Source organism: Rhopalosiphum padi, chromosome 1 (assembly GCF_020882245.1).
Source record: "Rhopalosiphum padi isolate XX-2018 chromosome 1, ASM2088224v1, whole genome shotgun sequence".
Lineage (NCBI taxonomy): Eukaryota > Metazoa > Arthropoda > Insecta > Hemiptera > Aphididae > Rhopalosiphum > Rhopalosiphum padi.
The window spans coordinates 19,303,569-19,322,560 of NC_083597.1; the positions used below are offsets into that span (position 1 = coordinate 19,303,569).

The 18,992-nt window shown below is 26.3% G+C and overlaps 3 protein-coding genes across 5 annotated transcripts; 2 read left to right on the plus strand and 1 right to left on the minus strand.

Moving 5' to 3' along the window:
* Window positions 1-1,245: 1,245 nt before the first annotated feature.
* On the minus strand, window positions 1,246-5,697 carry LOC132917846 (DNA mismatch repair protein Mlh1). Of its 2 annotated transcripts, none has more exons than XR_009660345.1 (14): window positions 5,507-5,697; window positions 5,243-5,387; window positions 4,896-4,959; window positions 4,628-4,827; window positions 4,405-4,561; window positions 3,773-3,912; window positions 3,559-3,692; window positions 3,259-3,485; window positions 2,952-3,178; window positions 2,692-2,865; window positions 2,053-2,116; window positions 1,769-1,970; window positions 1,535-1,612; window positions 1,246-1,477 (listed from the first exon to the last, which is right to left on the minus strand). XR_009660345.1 is itself a non-coding variant. In XM_060978794.1 (14 exons), the coding sequence occupies exons 2-14, from the start codon at window positions 5,356-5,358 to the stop codon at window positions 1,319-1,321; spliced, it is 2,034 nt and encodes a 677-aa protein (XP_060834777.1). In that variant the 5' UTR covers window positions 5,359-5,387; window positions 5,507-5,694; the 3' UTR covers window positions 1,246-1,318. The 2 variants fall into 2 exon arrangements, 1 of the variants encoding a protein (XP_060834777.1); XM_060978794.1 differs by having other exon boundaries at window positions 1,535-1,704; window positions 5,507-5,694.
* Window positions 5,698-8,739: 3,042 nt separating this feature from the next.
* Window positions 8,740-14,300, plus strand: LOC132925000 (trichohyalin-like). The gene is made up of 9 exons (XM_060989436.1): window positions 8,740-8,937; window positions 9,364-9,558; window positions 10,319-10,503; window positions 12,528-12,648; window positions 12,711-12,881; window positions 12,955-13,064; window positions 13,120-13,363; window positions 13,451-13,624; window positions 14,232-14,300. Exons 1-9 carry the CDS (start codon window positions 8,740-8,742, stop codon window positions 14,298-14,300), a joined length of 1,467 nt encoding a protein of 488 aa, XP_060845419.1.
* LOC132917860 (spermidine synthase-like) lies at window positions 14,033-18,124 on the plus strand. 2 transcript variants are annotated; one of them, XM_060978817.1, is made up of 5 exons: window positions 14,033-14,306; window positions 16,691-16,836; window positions 16,918-17,285; window positions 17,362-17,597; window positions 17,677-18,124. In XM_060978817.1, the coding sequence occupies exons 2-5, from the start codon at window positions 16,709-16,711 to the stop codon at window positions 17,821-17,823; spliced, it is 879 nt and encodes a 292-aa protein (XP_060834800.1). In that variant the 5' UTR covers window positions 14,033-14,306; window positions 16,691-16,708; the 3' UTR covers window positions 17,824-18,124. The 2 variants fall into 2 exon arrangements, with proteins under 2 accessions (XP_060834800.1, XP_060834799.1); XM_060978816.1 differs by lacking the exon at window positions 14,033-14,306 and adding an exon at window positions 15,956-16,296.
* Window positions 18,125-18,992: the final 868 nt, after the last annotated feature.

The window sequence follows — 18,992 nt, forward strand, 5'->3', positions numbered from 1 at the left end:
CATCCACATGCCCACCTTTTTTACTATCGATTTTATATAGGTACCTAGGTAAACTTAAATTTCAAAAAATTTAACTCGGCTAAATCCTAAATGTTTTGATATTATATAATATAATTATTTAGTGAATCATATTAAAGTAATCATCAAGAAATTCATATAATTTCAATATAATAAGTAATTAAAAAACAATTCGTAGTTCGTTTAATCAAAGCTAAGGAGAAAACGATAACCGTCTCCACCAACTGCAAATTATACCTATAATTAACCATTTAACCATGGTATACCTACATTGTATACTATTTATCTCGTAAGGTGAGTATTTAAAAAAAATAAGTATTAGGACATATACCACGGTTACTGTGTCCTCGTCTATATGAACAACATTTTGGCGCTTGCTACGTGATATGTACTCAGAAAAAAAAAACGATAACTATTTTACCAAGGTTTTATTTGGATTTTAGTATTTTACAAATACTTATCACAATATTGTAATAATTGAAGGTTACTCGTTTTTTAAGGAGTTTAGTATAGGCAATTGTAACGACAAATTAATATATAAAATGTATAATATTAATCCCAACACGATATAGATTATAGATAAATTGATCCTACATTGTGGTTCCCACTATAGCATTGTTGTTTAATTTTGAACAACTGTTTTGCACGGAATAGAGACTATGCGTTAACTAGATATACCTACTGAAAATAATAAAATTTAAAATGAATTAATTTTTCTATTAGTAATACAACAGTAGGGTAGGTTTAATTTATTTACATAAAAAAACGAATCGTAATTATAATATAATAATTATTATATTATTTCATGTAACATTATCTGCTATACTTAGCTGTTATTTTTCATGTAAGTCAATAACAATGTGTAGTAGAACAGTTTGAACAATTTTTCATAATATAAAAGCTTAAAATTAGTCTTAATATTTTAAAAATTTATATGGAAATTATTGGAATGTTACAAGAATCTACAATTCATATTTTTTGAATTATAACAAAAATCTTTTAAAAATAATTTTAATTATATGTTTAAATATCCAATGTTGTCAAAATGTTAAAAACTTCAATCATTCATAAAAAAAATGTATGAAGCTTCTGGCTTTACACTAAATTTTTTCTTTAATTACTTACCAATAATAAAAAATGATGAAATTTCTGTTCATTATTGACATTATCTATAAAAATCAGAAATGGTTCAATTGAACAATAAATAAATAATGTTTTTACAAAAACTAATATTTACAACATAATATATTTAAGTAAAAAAAATAATAATAAAATTATAGTGATATACTGCATTATTGTATTAACATCGCTCAAATACTTTGTACATATCAGGTAAATTAGCTATTTGCAATAGTGTGCCATCTTCTAAAAAATGTTTTGGAGGCTGAAATGATTTTCGTAAAGATGGATATAGGACATGTTCTAAACTCCAAGCCCAATTTCTATCTGGTGCAGCATCCTAATAAAATATTTTAAATTTAAAAATAATTTATTCTTCATAATTCTTATTCCTTACTGATATATCATCATTGTCACCACATTGCTGTTTCCATGGATGTAATATATAAAATCTAGCTGTTTCACGACAAAAATTCTGAAAACATTGCTTTTCATTAGACCAATCAACTTCACTAGCTAAACGTAATAAATATAATGGAAGTCCATCTAAATCTGGAAGAAATCCCTCTAAAAATTATAAATATTTCTGTTACTACCAATTATCTATAATCAACATAACCACTATACAAACCTAACAATAAAGGTATTGACAAAATATTTGCGTCAGTATCAATTTCAATAGAAAAATAGTCATTTAACATTAAAGCTCTAGATACCAATATCTCAGTAGCATCATGAGCTAATTCTTCTTTCGGTTTATCCTCACTTCCTTGATATCCAGATTCAGATAGTTCTAATGAAATCATTATCAACTCATAAATAGATAATGCATTCTATAGAGGAAAGACATAATAAATTATATCATAGATACTTATGGTTAAAACTGTGGTATATTAAACTGGAACTACAACTTACTGAAAATTTAATAACACCAAAATTTCCAAATTCGTACATCATAATTTGATAAAACATTTCTCGCCTAAAAATCAAAATAAAAGTAAGTATTTACATCAACATATATGATACTGGTCTATAATCACTCCGTCGCAGCCAACAAATAATATTTTCCAACTGTTGAAAATTGTACAATAATATTCAAGAGGTAGGTTATCATCACATAATAGAATAAAGTAATAATATGTTATCAATTATCATCATGATCGAGTTAACCATAAGTATAAATGTAAAATTTTGTGGACCTTATTCCTGGAGCTCAATCCCAAAATGTGGGATGATTCAATGAAGAAAACAAATCATGTTGTAGAATTGCTTGAAATTTCTTTGAATCCTATTTAGCAGACTTGATATAGTAGTCAAAGCTTAATGAAAGGATCATTTTGAATAAATTGTATAAAGAATTTTAGATTTGTTGGCTTCTGTTCTGATACCATATTAACGTATGGTAACACATTTACAGTAATTTTAAAAATGATGAATAACAGCATTGAGGCAAGACAATAAAATATTTATGCACTATGGCATGGTGATAACAGACTAGTGCCATTTATGTTATAACACAATTAATAATACCTACATTTTAAAATTTGAACTTACAACACATTATTAGAATTACAAATGTACAAGTTTGTATCATGTTGAAATAATGACCAGGTAGGTGAAGCTGCACCAACATACTTGTGATTCTGAAAAATTGTCTGTAAGGTTTCACTACAGCAGTTTTCAATTTCTTTGCGTAAAGATAATACACTGGTAAGCTTTATTTCACGTCTAATTCATTAAAAATTATTTTTATTAGAAACATCAAAATGTTATTTAGTATAATAAAAATTATTAAATAAAATCCTAGTACTCACCGGGTAATAACATCATTGGTCTTTGATTTGGGTAACATTAACGTGCTATTACTACTGTTACTTGTGTTTAAAAATTTATCAATTTTCTGTTCAGAGCTATCTGTTCTTACCATTTTATTTTGTGAAACATTTGTGGAATTTGTAATATTTAATTTCTGACTTTCTTTAGTTTCTAATTTTTCCTTAGATATGTCTATTAATGTATCACAAGACATTGGCAGTCTTGTCTAAAAATAAATTGAAAATTTATATTTTTGTGTTTATATGAAGAATTATAGAAATATATAAAATAAATGATATTCATTACTTGAGTATAAAATGTTCTTGATGTATTAGATCCAGAAAGTTTATCTTGAATTGCATCAACAACTTTATCAATAATTTTATCCTCGTGTAAAAAATGAACTTCATGTTTGGTTGGATGCACATTGACATCAACGTTCATTGGATCCAAGTTTAAGCTCAAGTATATGAATGGATGTGATCCCTTAGCTAAGTAAATGCTGTATACTTGATCCACAGCTTTTCTTAATCCTAATAACATAATAAAAAATATAAAGACTTAAAAAAAACAATTAAATTATATATTATATATTATTAAATATACCTTGGGAATCAACTAAACGATCATTTATAAACAATATAAAAATTTGTTTCTTAGCTGAAAAATTTGGATTTGACACATATCCTTTAATTTTAACTTTAAGAATATTACAATAATCATTTACTTCTAACAAAGCTCTGAAAAAAAAATAATATAAAAGCAAGTCTCTTACAAAACTTTATAAAATTCATAATCTAAAGTAATTATATATTACTACCTAGATATTGTTGATCCGTAAATAGCTTGAATATTATCAATATGAGTAGAACCTTGATTTGTTTTTACTTCGGTCAATAATTCACCTTGTTTTTTTACTGTAAATCCAACCGTAGGGTTGTGTATAGCATATCGACTCACCTTTAAATATTATTTTTGAAAAATTATAATATATGTATTCAAAAATTGTAGATGTATGATAATACTTTAAAATTAATAAATAATGTATAAAGTAGTTATTAAGAATAATATATATTTTTTTAATTAATTTAAAATATAATATGCTTATGAAATAAATTAAGATATACCCTGTTTCAAAAGAGAATAATAATTAGTTGATCAACAGATTGTTGTCTATTTACACACATCTCTCAACAACGACCTATACTATTGGGTGGTCCCCAAATTAAATTATTACTATTTAGGAATATTAGTTGTAAATGTTCGTACATTGTCTTAGGGAAACGTCAACTAGCAAGGTGCGGAAAATTTGGCCTAGCCACTATTAGCTCCAGTCAGTCAGTAAGCGCACAAAGTGATTATTTTCTTTTGAAACAGGATATTGAATAAAAATTTATATCAAGTGGAAAAAATAAAATAAAAATTATTGTATTAATAAGATTTCTTGCTTACTACTTCAACAACTTTCAAATGTTCTTCATTAAAACTTTTCATTGACTTTTTTCTTGTAGCAATATTGTGGAACAAATCTTCAACAGTGATTATAGTCCCAATATTTCCAGCACATGATTTAGGTGGAGCTTTTAATTTACCATCCTTATACAATGCTCTATAAGAATATTAATATATTATTTTAATACTAAGAAATAAAAAATATAAACATTGTAATTATTACTTGTAGGCACAAAGAGCTCCATTGGTTTTTGTAGTGATTGTCAAATGAGCAACATGACTTATGCTGGCCAACGCTTCACCTCTAAATCCATAAGTAGATATTTTAGTCAAATCTTCAAACTGCTGTAATTTACTAGTAGTGAACCGTTCACATACAATACCCAAATCCTCAGTGCGAATACCAGTACCATTGTCTTGTATCTAATACACAAAATAAGTTGGTTATTAATTATAAAAAAAAATAAAATAATAGTGATAATAGTACTTACTTGAAGTAATTTTAAACCTCCATTTTTCAATGTAATTTGAATGTTTGTAGATTTAGCATCCAAGCTAAAAACAAAAGTACAAATTATGAACTAATACAGTCTAATACAAATGTTTTTGAATAAAAAAAAATTATTTTTAATCATATTAAAAATGTTTATAAGTTACTAATAACCTTATAACTTATAAAACACAGATGCATTATTATTATCATATTTATTTAAAATACACTATGTATTTGTTTATACCTACAATACATTTGCCAATAATATAAAAGCGCATAAAAAAAAATTAAATTCAAGAAAATATTCTAAAAACATATAGGTAGTGCAAGATTACAGGTAAGTACCTGTTTTCTAAAAGTTCCTTTAAAGCATTAGCTGGCCTTTGAATTACTTCACCGGCAGCAATCCTATTTACTACGTCTTCTGCTAATTTTTTGACAATTGGTACCTGTTGATCCATCGTTTGTGGTACTATAATTGATTACACACCTATGAAAAATATAATAATATAATATAAAAATGAATATACTACAACGCTGATGTCTAATAAATACAGGTATTTATAACCGACAGTCAATGATATTAAGATTAAAAAAAAAAATTATTACTTATTTCATTTAACAATATGAATTTTCATATGACTTATATTATATTTTTTTCAAACAAAACTTTAGTCTTGGAAAATCCATGTGACATGTATCTAGAAAATTCAAAATACCGAACATATATAGGTACCCATTACCCAATGTCCAATGACAATAGTGAATACTGACTGATAGAGTACCATGATTATATCTGTCTATGAAGATAACACTTGTAGCGCAAAGTAGTAATCAGTAATCACAACTCTTATCAATTATCACAATTCTGAATATGATAATAAGAGGATATTAGCACATAATAATAATAATTATTCTGTGATATAAGGTACCGAAAGCCGAAAGCATGAAGATTAGAGATTTATCTCTAATCTTCATGGCCGAAAGGTATAAATGTAGAAGTTAAAGTACTTGTCACTTGGTCTGGCTGATCTATGGGCTACTAAATTAGATTTAAAAAATCTGTAGTTCACTGTTAATTTATTACATGTTTAATGATTATTTATGGAACACTTGTGCACGAAACAAAATGAACTCTTCAATTAAAGGAAACCACGCTACTTCTTGGCCGGCCAAATACCTCTCTAGCAGTTACTGTCGTTACTGACAAGGGAAAAGCAGTATTCATAGGTATCACACTCAATCACACCACCACCTCTACACTTAGAGATGAGCATAGTCACTTTATTCTCCATTACCTATGAGCCTACCCGCATAACACCTCGATTACTGAAATAAGCGGTATCTACCTATATAATAAAAAAAAAGGCCAACAGAAAATCTCCTCACTCCTGGACACGATCTTATAACCAACAAAGTATTCAAAAACTTACTCACAAAAACAATAATTTCTCTTACTCACATATTTAATGCTATACCCTAAATAGTCTATACGTCTATCTTATTTTCCAACAACTTAGAAATCCTCAGTATTGTAATAATACTCAAACCTAGTAAACCCCCTGAAAACCTATCCTCGTATCGACCCATAAGTCTTCTATCAGTTCTAGTCTTCTAGATAAAATCCTGTAAAAAATACTACTTAAATTCTTATTATATAAAACTATCTTACAAGTTACAACCACTATGGTCAAGGCCCTATGGGGTATACGGAGTGGTAATATTATGATCATATGGAATTCTGCCAAAAATCTAACAAGAGAGCTTTTCTACCTAAGCCTTCCAGAATATTCGATATCACATAATTACTAGAGCTTCCTGGTATCTCTCTATAATAACTCAATAAATTCAGACCTCAAAATCTATTCAGTTAACGAAACTCCTACTCTATAACTACTACAAACGCTTTCACACAAAACTCCAATCCAGCTCATCGAGTATTTAGCATTAACCGATCAAACGACTTTGCCATGACTTAAAAATTATATAAGCTAATAAACTGTAAATTGTAAATGTATATATTATCTAAAGTCACTACTTCACTAAATGTCTCTAATATGAGACTTTTTACTATGTCATTATTCATTCTTAATTTTTCTTATCTTCCCATAATTTTGGTTATTGTACACAGAGCCGTGCCGTGGGCAGGGGCTAGGGGGCATGCGCCCTGAGCGCATGGTTTAAAGGAGGCGCCAAAAAAATTGAAATACATAATGATAAATAAAATAGGGGCGAATATTTTTAATTTTGCACTGGGCGCCAAATCTTAACGGCACGGCTCTGATTGTACACATATTATGTAATATGACGTATATAATAGATAGTAATATATAGGTATTCAGAATAAAGTAATACAATTTAACATACAAAAAATCAGACAAGGCATTATATTTATATATACCTATCATTAATTATAGTATTATATTATATATATTTATAATTAATGATAATATATATATATATTAATTATACCACATATGAAAATTCCTATACTACTTTAGTAGTCAAATATATTAATATATGTTAAGGTTAATTATAATACTTAAAACTAATTTACAAGTGCAAACGTGTAGCAAAATAAAATTTCACAACATATAAAACAAACATTACCTAACGAGTAACGACTAACACACATTTGATTTATGTTAAAACTTATAATTTCATTAAAAAAAAAATTACTAACACACATGAAATACAAAATAATAATAATATGAAATTAAATAAGCATGTTATATATTCCTAACAAATTTAAATAATTTATCTAATTAAAACCTTATATCAATTTATCATATAGTTCTAATTTAATCAAAAACTGATGATATAATTATTAAAAAAATATGTCAAATATCTACGATTATATTCGGTTTGATAGCAAAACAATAATAAAAATCATCGTTTAAAGAGCAATAAAGTTATTTTACTAGTGAATATATACAATGTCGTGAAAATTTGAATTTAAAATGCTCATCATGAAAAATTAATATGACTTCGGTAGAACATTTTTTTAAAATATATATTCGAAAACTAAAAGATCTTGGTATAACATTTTAAAATCTTAGATATTATAAAAAAACATTTTAAAAATTTCTAATTAAAAGTTTTCGAGATTTTACAAATTTTGTTAGAATTTTAAATTTAATCATCTATGAAAAAATATTATTTCTACATTTTTGATATTTTATTGATAAATAAACAATTTATGATAAATTGATAAACCAACTTGTATTAAATTTTAAGTAATTTTACTCGGTGACAATATTTTTGACATTTTTGTATCAACATTTAAAAAAAAAAAAAAATATTAAAAATAATTTAAAATAATATCTATAAGTTAGCTTAAATTATGTATAGATAGTAATCATAAAAACATTTGGTAATAATTTCAAGGATTTCGTATTTAAGTAACATTAAAAAAATAAAATCGCAATTTTGTCAGAATTTAAATTTCTTTAAAAAATGCCGTTTTTATCTGATTTTTTATATCATTTCCTGAATTATTTAAAAAAATACTTGGAATTCATTATATTATAGTTTATATAATTAAATTATGATAATAACTTAATTTATATCTTTCAAAGTTAAAAATCAAACTATTTTTTTTAATTAGATACTTATCGGAAATAAATGTAAGAAAAAAAAAACACACACACATCATTTTAAAATCAATATGTTCATCGATCAGAATCTTAAATATATTTGTTAAACTGAAAATGTTATGTATTTTCTGTTGGCGTTGGAAACAAACTTTATCTTATAGTTCATAACAAATATTATATTAAATGCTATACCTATTAAAATAATCAACTAAAACCATATATGTTTTTTGAAAGATATAAAATAAAATGCAAGCTATAAACGTGGGAGATAAAAACTCAAGAACACATGCTCTTTTAATCCCAAAAAATGAATGGATACGACTAAAAAAGATTTTGACTAAAAAGGATGACGATAGAGCTGCGGTTGAGATGATAAAGCGATTAAGAGATGAACGACAAGCTACATCCAAAGCCATAGCGAAATCATGGGACACCACTGTATTAGTACGTACATGAATATTTATAAAATCCTGTAAAACTAAATGTCTAAATTAAATAAATTTATAAATAGGTATAAGATTTTTGACAGCCACAGCCGTACCTACATTATGAATTATGATTCTATTTGTTTAACAGTTTATAAATTGTTGGGCTGTCCTATTTATATTTTGTATTTACAATAGCTTATAAAATTAACATACCTACCTATCTAGATATTGACCAACAGTATAAAGTATAATCAGTATAGTCACAATGGCATAATTAAATTTAACAGAAAATTGAGTAGGCATTTTATATAAGTTATTAATAACTGTATAAGGTATAACGTACAAGTAACAAATAAATATATATTAAAATATGATATACAAACTTTATTTGGTTAGAAATTATTATAAAAACAAAAACATAATCAGCTTAGCTTTTTCTTAGAACAAAAGAAAGAAAGAATTAGAAAATAGACAAAAATTAATAGCCCTTAATGAAGCCAGACAACTAGAAAAAGACGAAATTATGAAACTTGAGATTTTAAAGCGCAGAAATGCCATTGTAGAAAAAGCGCTGTTGAAAAAATGGTCAGATAGAGATTCTACGAAAGCACTAACCAGAGCAGTGCACAAGATGGAGGTACGGCCTATATGGCTATATATATTATACAATATTTATTAATATATCTATACTCCATTATTATTATTATTACATATATTATCTATTATATTATAATTGTAATATAATTACTTATTTACTTATGACAGTAATAATTATCAATATATGTTTTATGTTGTCATTTATATGTTCTGATGAAGTGATGATTATGATACCTATAATTATAAGGCGAACGTACCTACATAATATTCATTTATTTCATTCTATGTAGTAATGTATTTTGTATTTATTATAATAAATTAACTCAAACTATAGGTGGTGCCACTAATGGGTGGTTCCTTCCCTCAAAAGCCTCACATATAATTGCTCTCCTCGTCACATTTGCTTATTGTGCTACATGTGAATAGATTGTAAATACCTTATAAAAATAAAAAATTATAATACATATTAATACGAATACTTATATTTACAACACTAGCCTTTAAGACTGCTTAGGTTGTATAATATTATCATATATTATATTAATCGACAATCGTTAAATCAACTAGACTAGGTAGGTAGTTGAGGAACGGTACACATATACAAATTATAAATGATAAATATCCATAATAATGTACATAATATTAATTAACACTATACTATTTTTTTTTTACATTTTGTATCAGGTTATCTAACTTAAGTTATCCTTGTTATAATTTTCCACAATATGATTGTTACACCCTCAAATTTATATATTATTTTATTATTATATTATTATTAATGGTCGATCTCATTTTTAAAGGTACTCAGAGAAAGAACTATACAAATGGAATTCAATGACGCTGAGAGAGCAAAAGAATTAGAAGCAAATCGTTTGTTAAAGATAGAACAAAATTTAGATGTTGAACGATATAAGACAGATCGATGGGAACAAAAATTGAAACAAGCTGAAACTAAAAAATTTAATGCTGCTTTCATCCTAAAAGAGTGAGATAAAACATTTAAATAATGCAGGCGCGTAACCAGGAATTTCAAAGGAGAGGGGTGTTATTCAAAATTAATTGACAAAATTATACACATAAAATTAATAACTTTACGTATACTTCATTGTACAAACGCATTAAAAGTGAATAGATAATGCCGATAATGGTTTATGAGAAAAAATTTAAATATTATTATTATTAATAAAAAAAAAATTGTAATCTATAATCTATGAATATACCACGTCTGAGAGGGGGTGTTACTACACCTGTAACACCCCGCCTGGATACGTGCCTGATTATAATAATGTAATTTGTATTAGTTAAAATAGGTAATAATAAATAACGTATATCAGATATCTATACATTAAAAAATGATTGGGATGAAGTTTACTTTTTAACCATATAAGAATGTGAGCATGTGGTAATTCTCATTTTTGCCATTCTATTGAATAAGCCCATGATAAAACTTCACCAAAAATATTACTTTTTGTTATAAAATTCATTAATTTTTTCAATTTAAATTTAAATACTCTTGCTATTACATCATGTCGATCTCTTGGTTTCTGATGGGGTAATAGTTGTTCTGTTATCTCAGGCCATTGACTATTACATGTAATAGGGACATAAGATAATTATTCGTATAATATTAATTCATGATATTCGGCAAATTTATTAATTAATATTGCTAAAATTCTCAGTTTCTATGAATGGTACTCGTTGAAATATGGTACCGCGGAAAAAATAGAAGAACCAAAACCATCTACTTCTAAAAATATAAATTGAAGATTTGTAGATTGTATTTATAATACTAAATTTATTATATTAATTAAAGACTACGTAATTTTCAACTTCTTTTACTAACTACTTTAATTTTTGTTACGAGTACATAGAATGGAAAATCATTATAAGTATTAAAAACCAAGTATATTTAAAAAAAAATTCTTCTTCTATTTTAAATTATTGTAGTCACGACCCGGACTAACATAATAATATATTATTATAATTAACAACTGATGGTCAATAAATATAACTATAAAATATTTGGCCCGGGCAAAGACCGGGTAACCCCTGCTAGTAATAAATAACATATATATCTATATTAATAAATATTAAATAATTATTTATTATCATTTTGATAATACAGTTTGAATTTGAAACAATTATTTTTTTTAAGGTTCTATAATATACGTAACTGCAGCAGCCTGTAATTATTATAATTTATATAGTTTATAAACTTTATAGCATCATATTTTTACACTTTATACATTTATAAAATATGTTATAAACAAATAAAAATAAAAATTATAAATAATTATTTTATGATATATTTTAACATTTGAATTAAGTTAACAATTAAAAAAATATAATAAAATACACAATATACAAAGTGATTTTTTAAGCATGCTCATCCCATTTTTATGCTTAAATTATGTCCATATTCAAATTCTGATTTTTACATAATTTCAAGTTGTTGAAAAAAAACGTTTTTATTAAAAAATTATACCTATTTTTAAATATTTTTTATCCTTATACTTTTTTTTAAGTTTTTTACTTTTTTGAATGCCAACATAGTTTTAAATTTTAATTTCATATTCCAAAGCAGAAAATTTTTCTGAGTATTTTGATACATAAAAATCGAATTTAGGGCGAGTAGTTTATGAGTTATAAGTATATTTAAAGCTTAGATGCGCGGAGTGGAGCGGTACGGGGTTCCCCGCAAATTCGATTTTAGTGTATCAAAATACTCAGAAAAATATTCTGCTTTGGAATATGAAATTAAAACTATGTTGTCTTCAAAAAGAAAAAAACTTAAAAAAAAGTGTAAGGATAAAAAATATTTAAAAATATAATTTTTTAATAAGAACGTTGTTAAAAAAACAACTTGAAACTATGTAAAAATCAGAATTTGAATACATACATAATTTAAGCATAAAAATGGGGTGAGCATGATTAAATCACCTTGTGTATATATATACATATATTATATTAAATTATAAGTAATTATATTATTTATTATACTGTTATAAGATTAAAAGAACGAGAGAATATAAAGCGCGAAGATGATATTAAATTGAAAGAAGAGGGTAAAGCTGAATTACAAAGAATTGCAAATGAAATCAAGGAAGACAATGAGAACAAAAAAGCTAAAGTTATAGATTGTGTTAATTTGTCACGCCATATGTATATAATTGTAATGACTTTGTGTTTAAGGTTTTAGCAATGAGGGAAAATCTAATAAATCATTTAAATAAAAACAGAGAAATCGTGGCTGAAAACAATAAGCAGCATCAATTGAAAGATCAAGAAGAAAATTTAGTAGTTTCTATAATGGCCGATGCAAAAAAGAAAATAGCTAAAACAAGAAAACTAAAAGAAATAGAAGTAAAATTATTTAAATGTATAATTTGATATGTATGATACAGATTTTTTTTTTAAATTAAAAGTTTGTTTGTAGATTTTAAAAGGAAAGCAAACATTATTAGAGAAAATGTTTGAAACTGCTAACACAAATCAGGATAAACAAGAGGTTACATTCAAAAACGTCATCGAAGAGAAAGAGCGGAAGTTCGTAAGATTTTTTAATTTTTTTTTTTTTTATGGTCAATAAATAATATTTTAGGTATCAAAGAGAAGAACTTAAAAAAAAAGTTTTGATGAAAAAAATAGAAAAAGATTTTGAAGATAGTAAGAAGATCTGGGATGAAGAAATTAAAAAGGAAAAAGAACGTTTGACCCTAAGTCATCAGTGGGAAATGGAAAGGTGCCTACGAGAGACTGAGATGTTACGTTCACTTGAAGAGTCACGGAGACGGGAAAAAACCAGAGAGATGAACAGTTTTCGAGAGAATCTCAACTTACAGTGTGTAAGTATGGGCGTATGGCGTCAGTATACGTCACAAATTTAAATTAATATTTTATACTAAATTAATTATTTTATTTTATTTATAAAGAAAAACAATAGAGCAGCTACTAAAGCTAATGAACGGGTAGATCTAGAACAGTATAATGAACACCTAAACTTATGGAAGCAACAGGACGAGGAGTTTATGACGTACACTAAAAATATGATAGCTAAGTATCAAAAAGCTGGGACATCTGTAATACCACTTATGAAAGCCATCGAGGTAAATCAAATTCACATTTTATCAGTGGCGGCTCGTGCCTAGGTGTGCAGGTGTGCGCACACCACATAGATTAATATAGATATAATAGTAAAAATGTATAATAATAATGTATACTAATTTATCATTTTAATACAATATCTGTTAAACTTTAGGTATTTATTATTTAAAAAAAATTAAATTTTAAAAACAAAAACGACAATTTATTATTATTATACTCCTAAAATTTAATTGAGTTATGTAACAAATACACATCAATTGGTATGCAGCTCAGTTTGAACACCGCCCGTCCGTGTAAAATACGTTTAGTTATCGAGTGGGGGAATCGGCAATTATATGTGACTTTGGTGTGCAACTCCTACTGCACACTCGTCAAGCGGTCGCACAAATAAAAATTAAAAATGCTAATAAATATTTTACTAATTACATTTATATTTTGAACTGATTATTTTTTTTGTTTAATCAACTTTTGAAATAATTGCACACCACCTACTTTGAACACCACGAGCCGCCACTGCATTTTATATTTTCATATTTTATAAAATAATAATGTCTCGAGTCTCGACAATCTTGTATAATATTATATTGTAAAATATATTATTCTCTGCAGGATTATAAGAAAAATAACAAACTACTGTCAAATGCACCAGTCAATAGGAATTGCGAAATAAATCTTTAAAGAAATGTATGTATTAAGTTTAAATAAAAATCAAATATAAAACACTATTTAATGCTATATTGCTTTTGTAATATTTTGAAACGTTTAAAATCTTGCTTTCTAAATAAAATTCGATCATTTTTAATGGTTATTACAGTAAATTTGTAATTATAAACCACTTATTTAATTATGTCATATATGTTTTCATAGCAGTTATAAATTGTAATTGTAAACAATTTTTCGTTTTTATACAGTCATGTTGTTTCTTATTAATAAAAAATGAGAACAAATTATTTAAAAAAAATATTTGAACATGTATCATTATAAATATTTAAAAAAATATCCTTTACAACTTATTAATATCTAGTCGTCAATGAGGGAAATCGGAAATTGATATTATAAATTATATTAGGTAGGCTTATATAGCTAATTAATGTGAAAAATGCATTATAAAGTCTGATTATTAACTACTGAATAGTGAATATTCTAAATTGTAGATTTGTGTGTTTTAATACTAAAATCTATTTAACTATATAGATTATTATCATAAACATGAAATTATGCAGTACCTACGTGTACCATTTGTGACTCACTCTACAAAATATTGTACTATTGTCTATTAATACTCAAACAAACGAATGTACGATATCTGGACTATTTCATTATATTTTTAGTAGCGTACTGTACGTCGAGAAGTGACTAGGTATCGTGTTTGCAGTAATAGTAACGTGTTTGAGTGTTTCTCTTAAATTTTGGAAAATGGACGTAATGATTAGTGAAACACTATTATTATATTATTTTTTAAACAATTTTTATTTTATGTGTTAATATATTGCAAGACTGATATTTTTTACAGCAATACGAGCGGTATCAATTTTTTGTAGGAGTTATTAGTTAACACTATCTTTTGTAGGAGTTAACACTATCTTTTGTAGGAGATTACACTACATTTGTAGAAGTTTACAATTTTTATTCCGATTACCATATTACCATAATATGTAATGTCTACAAACATTTTTAAATTTTTAAATTTTTAAAATAAATATTAATTATATAAAATATTTTGTATTTTCGGACTTTTTGTCCGACTACAAAAATTGAACTTTTTGTCCAACTTTTTTTTTTTTTGTCCCCACTTTTCGACCGATTACCGGGGTACGCAGCCTCAAAAAGATTGATGCTATACTATATATACTATTAATAGCACGGCTAATAGCTATAGATAATCTATACCTACCAGTGCCGTACCCAGGATTTTTTTTCGGGGGGGGCTTAAACATTCGTATTTAACTTTATAGGAAAATAGGAAATAATTTAAAAACATATATTATATACACAATATATACTATTTAAAATAAAAGATTTCAGGGTGGGCTTAAGCCCAAAAGCCCCCTCCTAGATACGGCACTGATACCTACCATAGATTCTAAAGACTATAGGTACTACAAATCTACAACTATAGCCGCAATCATATAACAGTATATAATATGTTCATGGGCCGATGATCAGTCCGTGATTAACAGTAATTGAGTAATAGCCCGTGCAAGGTGGATATATTATATACACCTTGAGCCCGTGGTAATCAATAATCTGTGAATTGTGAATCATACAACATAGAAGCATACTAAAGTACGATTATGATAACAAGTAATGCTATGAAACCGTTATCAATACGATAAACAATTTCAAAAAAACACATGTTATTTGAACAATTAACATCGCGATTCGCGAATGTTTTAAAAAATAAATAGTACTTAGTAGTTAGTACTAATGAACAATAAATAATAATTGTTCGGCTTAAGTGCTCAACAATCATTAACGTTCATATAGTTCTCAATTTATAATGTTTAATATATTTGCTCTTGATGATCTGACTTTATGACTCGTGACATTTAGATCAATTCGCTATCGTTATTCAATTGCCGATCACGAACTCCGATCAGAAAACGGTTGAAGAAATTTTAATTTTTATTAAAACAAAATATAAACATAAAAACAATACAAATAAATCGACGAAGTAAATATATCTATTAATTATTTTAATTGTTGTACCAATGTTAAAAACTATTCATAATTTATCAATATGTTTAAAAAGAAAATGCTTTCTTATAATAGGTTCAGTGGGGTGGCGAGCATATTTAAAATCCTAAGCAAAGTATTTAAATAATGACCCACCTACTATACCCCTACAACATAATTTATAATCTAAAAATGTATGGTAGTTTAAAATTTTCATAGGCCATCAACAATTTAATATAAAAAAATATTATGTTAATTAACTATACTTTCATTCACACAAATTTTAATTTTTAAGCTCAACATAAATTTCAAGTGTTAAGCAATTGCATTAGACAAACATTGTTTACCATGCCACTGAATTTGTGTAACGTTTATTAAACATTTTGTGTTAGATTTATGATCAAGACACAATGGATCACTTACAACAAGGTTGGTTCACTGAGTCCGATACATGGCCAGGTGCTGGACTTTCATTGCAAGTAGAAGAAGTACTTCATAAAGAAAAATCCCCATACCAAGATATCATGGTATTGCAAACGTAAGTATCTGTGTGGTTACATGGCAGATTGTTTAAAATTCAAAACTATTGATTAACATATTTACTTCATGTTTTTGACAGCAAATCATTTGGAAAAGCTTTAATTTTGGATAATATAATTCAATGCACAGAATTTGATGAGTTTACATACCAAGAGATGATAAGTTTCTTGCCACTTTGTAGCCATCCTAATCCAGAAAGAGTTTTGGTGGTAGGTGGTGGTGATGGAGGTGTTGCACGTGAAGCTGTAAAACATCCAAAAGTTCTTAGTGTTGATGTTGTTGAAATTGATGAACGAGTAGTGAAACTTTCAGAACAATATTTACCATTTATGGCTTGTGGTTTTAAACACGATAAAGTGACACTGCATATTGAAGATGGGTTTGAGTTTATGAAAAACAATATCCAACAATTTGATGTCATCATTACAGACTCTTCAGACCCCGTTGGTAAGTATTTTTAGAGAATAAAAAATGTTATTTTAATAAGTTATATTATGATATTATTTAAATTAATTTGTTTAAGGTCCAAATGAGTCATTATTTCAGAAAACTTATATTGAGTCACTGAAAAGATCTTTAAGACCTGGTGGTATTATATGTTCCCAAGTCGGATCAATTTGGATTAAAGAAGATCAGAATACAATGATCAGATTGTCCAAAGACTGTTCAGCAAACTTTAAAAAGGTCTCTCTAGCCACTATATCTATCCCATCTTACCCGACTGGAAACATCAGTTTCATTTTAGCTACAGACAATGAGGTTAGAAATAATTACCCATAACATTTGGTATATTATTATTTATTAATTGAATCATTGTTTATTTCTCATGTTATTTCAGCTAGTAAATTTCAGAGTACCAGCGTATAGCTTCACACTAGAAGAACTTAATAAGTATAAACTAAAGCATTATTCTCCAGATGTACATTCTGCTTCATTTAGTATTCCTAGATTTGCTCGTATGGCTATTCCACATCTTAATTGTTAATATTATTATATTCTTTCAATATTACCACATTTATGGACATAATTTTGTCTAATGTCACCATACTGTTAGGTTCGCAATTAAATTACCTATTTAAAATAATTTAATATTTATTACACAACAAATTGTATTAAATTGTAGATTTTAGTACTTTTAATTGCATGTTATTCTATTTTATGTCCTAACCACATGTGATCAATCTTAACTATGTATTATTAAATTAATTGATTCTCATAGGTTAGTATTAATAATATTGAATTACAAAATAGATAATAATAAAAAATAAAAATAAAATATTATTTTATTTTATGTGTTATAAATGTTATAATAGTATAAATTTTTCATTATTTTGTTAGTCATTGCTACATCGCATGTACTTGTTTGTTATCACCCCATCATCAAGTCTTAAATTATAATGTTTTACCAGGCATCAGTGAGTTGACAATATTTAGTATAAAAATTAGATATTCATGATCAATATTTCTCTAAACTATGTAACAATCTTACCAGACTTATGACAAATGACCTGTTTATTGAAAAAAAGATAAATATTCCTTATAATATTTTAAATTATATTTTATTATATAATAATTGTGTTAGATTGTACTTGCTCTTTTGCTATAATATTCTATTTATGCAATTTCAATTCAAATATGTACGCATCTTAAATACATTATTAAGATTAACTTATTTTGAAAATTGTTAAAAATAAATTTTAATGAAAAATGTATTGCGGTATTCAATTTTTACAATAAAAGAATATTATTAAAACAAATAAAATATATGATCATGATCGAGAAATTAAAATAATAGAAAATAATTTTATTGTTTTTATTCGTGTTATATTATGATATATTAATATACAACTGTGTTATTCTTAGCTGAAAACAAATTTCTCCTTAGAAAATAATAATTTAACTAACAGTGGAATGTTTCAAGTTTCTATGGACTATGATTAATAGGTACTTATTTTGAATTACAATAAAAAGCTAGTAGTGATTGTAACGAAATAGGTATAAAAACAAGTACATATTAAACATAATTACTGTACTCGTATTATTGCCTATTTTATTAGTTACAAATTACAATAAGTGAGCCTATTCAAAAATATTATATTATAATCATAGGCGCCAAGTACACGGGTGCTCGGGTACTTGAGCACCCATTGAAAA

What these genes read in the sequence shown, in the direction of transcription:
- LOC132925000 (XM_060989436.1), top strand. Translation starts at nt 8,740, where the DNA reads ATGCAAGCTATAAACGTGGGAGATAAAAACTCAAGAACACATGCTCTT. An exon ending in CATGGGACACCACTGTATTA is followed by an intron (nt 8,938 to 9,363) that starts GTACGTACATGA and finishes GCTTTTTCTTAG; the next exon opens with AACAAAAGAAAGAAAGAATT. An exon ending in GAGCAGTGCACAAGATGGAG is followed by an intron (nt 9,559 to 10,318) that starts GTACGGCCTATA and finishes TCATTTTTAAAG; the next exon opens with GTACTCAGAGAAAGAACTAT.
- LOC132917846 (XM_060978794.1), bottom strand. Translation starts at nt 5,358, where the DNA reads ATGGATCAACAGGTACCAATTGTCAAAAAATTAGCAGAAGACGTAGTA. An exon ending in GAGGTTTAAAATTACTTCAA is followed by an intron (nt 4,828 to 4,895) that starts GTAAGTACTATT and finishes TTTGTGTATTAG; the next exon opens with ATACAAGACAATGGTACTGG. An exon ending in TACGGATCAACAATATCTAG is followed by an intron (nt 3,693 to 3,772) that starts GTAGTAATATAT and finishes TTTTTTTTTCAG; the next exon opens with AGCTTTGTTAGAAGTAAATG.
- LOC132917860 (XM_060978817.1), top strand. Translation starts at nt 16,709, where the DNA reads ATGGATCACTTACAACAAGGTTGGTTCACTGAGTCCGATACATGGCCA. An exon ending in AGACTCTTCAGACCCCGTTG is followed by an intron (nt 17,286 to 17,361) that starts GTAAGTATTTTT and finishes AATTTGTTTAAG; the next exon opens with GTCCAAATGAGTCATTATTT. An exon ending in TTTTAGCTACAGACAATGAG is followed by an intron (nt 17,598 to 17,676) that starts GTTAGAAATAAT and finishes ATGTTATTTCAG; the next exon opens with CTAGTAAATTTCAGAGTACC.